The 6,841-nt window shown below is 41.5% G+C and overlaps 1 protein-coding gene across 1 annotated transcript; it reads right to left on the reverse strand.

The window, feature by feature from the left end:
* Positions 1 to 217: 217 nt before the first annotated feature.
* Positions 218 to 1,780, reverse strand: LOC308512144 (transmembrane protein 9B-like; the record flags this gene model as incomplete). The annotated part of the gene is made up of 2 exons (XM_081081969.1): positions 218 to 526; positions 1,565 to 1,780. 2 exons carry the CDS (start codon positions 1,778 to 1,780, stop codon positions 218 to 220), a joined length of 525 nt encoding a protein of 174 aa, XP_080938095.1.
* Positions 1,781 to 6,841: the final 5,061 nt, after the last annotated feature.

Genomic DNA, 6,841 nt, shown 5'->3' on the forward strand with positions numbered 1-6,841 from the left:
ACATTTCTGTTTCGGGTTTTGAATTTTCCAGCAAGAGTTGGTGAAATCAACAGGGTGTTAAAACAAAACCCAGGAAAAATCAGTCAGTTTTTTCCAGTTGCCTGCATTGTTGCTTTCTAGTTACCTTGAATTTGATTCTCAATTAGCTGAGGACAACATGACGGTCAAAGGCAGACTTCCGCTGCTCTTGAACTTGAAGCTTCCAGCGCTGCTGGGCCTACTCTACCTTGTTCAGCACATTGGCTCGACTGCGGGAGCGGGCCAGCACATTGTGGGCATTTGCAAATGGCTGGTGATCCCCAACATTGTCATCGCTCTGTATTAATTGTGAGTGTCCAAACAGGCGTCTCTTCAGTATGGGCTCAACCAGAGTAAGGTACACCATGTACAGAAGTAGAAGACCCAAAATGGACAGGTAAATTATAATGGTAACCTTGATTGTTACAGAGCTTCTTTCCTCATGTTTGCATTCACAGCGCAGACAGTATGCTTCTATGTCAGGCTCCCTCACAGACATTGAAAGGCGCTCCGCCCGCCTCTCCGGGCAGTGCGGGAGGAGGAGTCCGGCCGCTGGGCTCTGGAACCCCTCTGCGCCCGCCTTAGGGCCTGGCCTCCCCGGAGTGGGTCCAAGTGTCCGGACCAGCTGCGTGGCTGGCGGGCCGAGGGGTGGGGCCAAGCTGCGACCCACCAGGGAGGTCGTGGGAGTGGAAGGCCTCACTGCCTGGCTCTTTCCTCCCTTCCCCCATGGCCTGCTCCCTGCTTGCCCACACTGGGGCTGGGGGTCCATGAGGCCCTCAGGGCCCGGTCAGAGGGACCGGGGCCTGCGTGGGCTGGCCTCCAGGCCCCATGAGGCACGGCCTAGCCGTGCTGCTGGAGGCCTCGGGCATCGACTACCCGGCCCACAGCGGGAGCCCAGCGTGGGCCGCCACCCGCCCGCTGCCCCCTGGACGGACCCACGTAGCAATGGCGGTGGCGGCGGAGCAGGGCGCGTGCCCTAGCCCAAGGAGACAGAGGAGGAGGCGATCGCCGGCACCCCCGGGGACGAGACGGAGGATGTGGACTTCCTGTCTGGGCTGGAACTGGTCGATCTGCTGTACCCCCCTCCCCCACCCCCGGGATTGGACTAGCCCCTGGAGCCCGGGCGGGGACTGCGCCCTCCATCTTGCTTTGGGTCCTCCATTTTGGACAGAGCCATGTGCTCCTTCCAGGAAGAAGCCTCTGCTAGCCACACCCAGGATTTCTCTGGACTAACCAATAATAATCAAGGGAAGTGCACGCCATCACTATGACCACATCCTGCGTAATGAGACACTGACTCGTGCCTGGCCAATCAGCGGGACCCACAGTCCGCTCTCCTGCCCTTACTCCACCCCCCTATAAAACCCCCTGTCCCATCAGGCCTCGCCCTCTCGGCCACTGGACTTGCCGTTGTGTCGGTGAGTCTGGTGAAAGGGGAGTGCAAGCCGGCTTGCATTAAAAGGACTCTTTGCTTTTGCATCGGACTGACTGGCTCCCTGGGGGTCTTGGGAATCTTGAAATCTGGGCACAACAACATGAGCTCCACAACATGAAGGCAATCGCAATCTTTTTGGGATATGTTCCTATTATAAATATGTCCAGGAATATCTTTATAGGGAGGACAAATACATTTACACCAAACATCCTCCGAATTCTTGGCGGCGTTGGCCTTCCGCACCAGCAGCAGCACCACCAGCGCCAGGCAGGACAGGCTGAGCAAGGAGCCAAGACGCGGGAGGCCTCCCCACCGAGTCGTCATCATGGCCACTCCTAGTGGCCACACCCAGCGGCCCCACAGCCCTGGGCCCCAGACCGGCTCCGGCTCCGGCTCCGGCTCCGGCGCCTCTGCCCGCACTTCCGTCCCGGCCTCCGTGTCGATATCAGAAGTTTTAATTTTCACTGGGAAAAAAAGAGTCTGATAAGAAATAATTGAAGATAAAATAAAATATTTTCTTTTTCTTATTATTAATCCACCTAAAATATAATTGTTTCTTTAAAATATTAACAGCAACATTGTATTGGGTGATTAAAGCATACAGGTAATAAAATAAATAAATTTAAGGTCACAAGGAATTAAGAATATTCTGTTATGACACTTGGAATACTATGTGTGAAACAGTACAGTGTTATCTGAAATGAACTAAGATTAATTTTAAAAATGTATTTTAAACCTAGGATAAGCACTGAAATTTTTGAAAAAGAAGTATAAATAATACGCTGAGAGAAAATATAAAAAGGAATCAATAAAATGCTTAATTAAGTCAGAGAAGGCAGAAAATAATAAGAAAACAGAAACAGTGGAAACTTAAATAGAAATCAGTTACATAGATGGTAGATATTAATACAACTATTTAAAGAATACTTTACATGTGAGTGGTCTGAACATGCCAACTAAAAACAGATTGTCAGAGTGTATAGAAAAACTAGACCAACTATATGACTATAAGAAATTCAATTTAAAGACTCAAAGAAGTTAAATATAAAGAGATAAAGATACCATGATAACATTAATCAAAAGAAAGCTGGAGTAGTATATTAACGTCAGATAAGCAAACATCAGAATAAGAAAAATTATCAAGGATAAAATTTATATAATGATAAAGGAGTCAATTCATCAAGAAGACATAACTATCATTAATGTGTATGTACCTAAATACAGAGCATCAAAATTCATGAGGAAAAAACTGATAGAAAGGAAAGGACAAATGGAGAAATTTACTATTATTCTTGGAGACTTCAACATGCTTCTGTCAGTAATTTATAGATCATTCAGGCAGAATATTATTAAGGCTATAGATAACCTGAACAACACTATTAATCAACTTTCTCTGATTGTCAGTTATGGAACACTCCATCCTAAAACAGCAGAATATACATTCCTTTCAAGTTTACATGGGAGTCACCAAGATAGACCATATTTTGGGTCATAAAACACATCTTAACAAATTTAAAATAATATAAATCTACAAAACCTGCTTTTAGAGCACATTCAAATTATACTAGAAATAAAGAACAGAAAGATAGCTGGAAAATCACAAAATATTTGGAAATTAAATAATGTACTTCTAATTAAACCATGAGTCAAAGAAGAAATGTTAAGAGAGATTTTAAAGTATCATGAATTAGCTACAGCTAAAACAATACATAGAAAAATTTATACCATAAAATGCATATAAGAACAGAAGAAAGATCTAAAATCAATAATGTAAGTTTCCACCTTAGGAAACAAAAGAAAGAAGAGCAAATTAAACTTTAAGCAAGGAGAATAAATGAAATAAATATTAGAGCAGAAATCAACAAAATTGAAAATGATAAAACAATAGAGAAAAACAATGAAATTAAAATGCTGATTCTTTAAAAAGTTAAAAAATATGCTAAGAAACATCAGACAAATTTCAATTGAGGGACATTATAAAAATTCTTAATAAGTAAGTACTCCTAAAAACTATCAAAGTTGTCAAAAACAGGAAGGCAGGGAAGGGTGGGGGTAAGGGAGAGAGATCAACCAAAGGACTTGTATGCATGCATATAAGCATAACCAATGGACACCGACACCATGGGGCTGAGGGCATGAGGGGGGGTTGGGGGATAAGTACACATATGTAATACCTTAATCAATAAAGAAAAAAATTCAAATTTAAAAAAAAGAGAAACTATCACAGCTAGTGAAGAGTCTAAGGAGACATGGTGACTAAATCTAACATGGTAGCCCAATTGGAATCCTGGAAATAGACAAAGAACATTAGATAAAAACTAAGGAAATCTGGAAAAAGTATGGCTTGTAGATATTAGTGCATCAATATTGGTTCATTAATTGTGACAAATATGCCACACTATGGAAGATATTAACAATAGAGTGAAGTGTATATAGTATAAATATATGGAATGTCTCTGTACTAGCCTCACAACTTTTCTGTAGATATAAAACTCTTATGAAATAAAAATATTAAAGAAATACAAGACTTAAAAAGTATCTATTATTGGAAGTCCACTTGTTTCATTTACAGAAAATGTTTTTATTTCAACTTTTGACTTAACATACATCATGGCCATTGACAATTATGCCTATTGTGTTATTTAAAAGGCCTGCATTAGTGTAACTTAGAATTTTACTCATTTTAAAGTACTTTTGCTTTACTTGTTTTTATCTTTATTGTTGAAAGTATTACAGATCTCCCTTTGTTTGTGTGGGGGTTTTGCCACTGACCCCCTTGACCCGGTATCCGCCCCACCCCCCAGGCCTTCACCACTCTATTGTCTGTGTCCATGGGTTATGCATGTATGCATATAAGTTTTTGGGTTGATCACTCCCCTCCCACTCCCTCACCCCGACCTTCCCTCTGAAATTTGTCAGTCTGTTCCATCGTTCTATGTCTTTGGTTATATTTTATTAATCAGTTTATTTTGTTCATTAGATACCACATATGAGTGAGATCATGTGATACTTACCTTTCTCTGACTGGCTTATTTTGCTTAGCATAATAATCTCCAGGTACCTCCATGCTATCTTAAAGGGTAATAGATCCTTCCTTTTTACAGCTGCGTAGTATTCCATTGTGTAAATGTACCACAGCTATTTTCATCCACTCATCTACTGATGGGAGCATGGACTGTTTCCAAATCTTAGCTGTTATAAATTGTGCTACTGTGAACATAGGGGTGCATATATTCTTTCTGATTGGTGTTTCTGATTTCTTAGGATATATTCTTAGAAGTGGAATCACTGGGTCAAATGGGAGTTTCGTTTTTAATTTTTTTAGGAAACTTCATAGTATTTTCCATAGTGGCTGCACCAGTCTGCATTTCCACCAGCAGTGTACTAAGGTTCCCTTTTCTCCACATCCTCACCAACACTTGTCCTTTGTTGATTTGTTGATGGTAAACATTCTGACAGGTATGAGGTTATACCTCATTGTCATTTTAATTTGCATCTCTCAGATGAATGGTGACTTTGAGAATTTTTTCATATGTCTCTTGGCCTTCTGAATGTCCACTTTGGAGAAGTATCTATTTAGGTCCTTTGCCCATTTTTTAATTGAATTGTTTGTCTTCCTTTTGTTAAGTTGTATGAGTTCCCTATATATTTTGGAAATTAACCCCTTATCAGATGTATCATTGACAAATATGTTCTCCCATGCAGTCGACTCTCTTTTCAATTTGTTGATGGTTTCTTATGCTGTGCAGCAGTTGTGCAGAATCCTCTTCTGAGGCACCTCGAGTTCACATCTCCCTCCCTACACCAAAGTCTCGGGTGAGTAGCTGCAAATGAAAACTCCTGTGCTCTGGGTTTAAAAAACAAAATAAAAAAGAAACTGCAGCTTTCTTTCTGACTCTGGTCTGCTAGCTCCAGACTCCACTGCCACAGCCAGCAGCCCTGCCACCTTTCACAGATGAATGTTACTTGGGCAGCGGGTCTAGGCTCTGGTGCTCTGGGCTGTGGAGCCCAGCCTGGGTTCCAGGCCTCTATATTCTGAGGGAAAAGACCCTCCTGTAGTCCAGTGCTCCATCGTCTGTCTCAGCCCCCACCAGCTTGCCACCCTCTGGGAGCTGGGTCCGCTCCTCTTGCAACATCGCCCTTTCTACCATTTTCCAGGTGTTTTCTGTCCTTCCTTGATATATGTCTCTTCCTCAGCTGCACCTCAGTTGGTAATTCCAGGTGAGTGTTATCCAATTTAGTGGTATTTCCACTCTGGCCCTAGGTGCAAGAAAGGTCTGCCTCTTCGGCCACCATTTTTTTCCTCCTTTTTCAAAGTACAGTGGGGCCTTGACTTACGAGTTTAATTCGTTCTGAGACCGAGCTCGTTAAGGAGCTCATTAAGGAGCTCGTTTACTCAAATTACTCTGTCAACTCAATGCAAAAAATCGGCCGAGAGACAGCTGGTATCTTAAAAAACTCATTAGTCGGGACACTCGTAAGTCAAGGCCCCACTGTACTTTTGCTTCAAAATTATGTATGGTATAGATGCAAATTCTAAATGAAATGAAGAGGCAAGCTTTACATTTCTAGATGACATTAATTCTACATAGTCAACAAATAATCTCTCTCTAAAAGCCCCCAAACATGTAGGAAACAGAAGAACAAAATATATTTTAGGTTAATAATATAGTACACAACAGTTGACAAAAAGAATCAAATAAAGATGTAAAAACGGAATCTGCCTTACTCTCATATCCCAGTCTCAGCAAAGATATCCAAGTAATGAACAGTAAATCTAAAGAGCTATAGAATGATTCCAAGGCAAGAGGGATGAGGCGATGAAATTGTTTCACAGCATAATCTCTCAAAGAGCATACGAAAACCCTCTCATTGGACATTGCGCTTGAGACTAAGCTTTGCCCGTGCTTCACAATATGCTACTTGGCATTTAATCACTGTGATCAACAGCACTTTGTGGGCTGACCTTATAGATCAAGAACTAAAATTCAAAGACAAGTCTATAATAGGAAGATAGGTATAGTATAGAAATATTCAACCTTTTAACTTAGTTGTTTCTCATATTTCTCATGACCCAGGGAAAGAATAACCAACTAATTCTCAAAAGCAATACTTAGTACAACAATTTTATATCTCAACACTCTTGCTACCGCAGGACAATATTTTCAGACAAATATGCATTAGGGTTTTAATTATAGTCTTAGTCATTTATTTACTTTTGGTGTGTTGTGGCTTCTTGTTGTTGTTAATTTTATTTTTCCCATCACCTTTTATCCCTCTATGCCCTCCACCACCTCCACCCATACCCCTCCATTCCTTCAATCACCACACTGTTGTCCATATCCATGATATTTAATTTTTTAAATAAAGAAAAGTTCAAAATTTGTG

Source organism: Myotis nattereri (assembly GCF_964212035.1).
Source record: "Myotis nattereri genome assembly, chromosome: X".
NCBI lineage: Eukaryota > Metazoa > Chordata > Mammalia > Chiroptera > Vespertilionidae > Myotis > Myotis nattereri.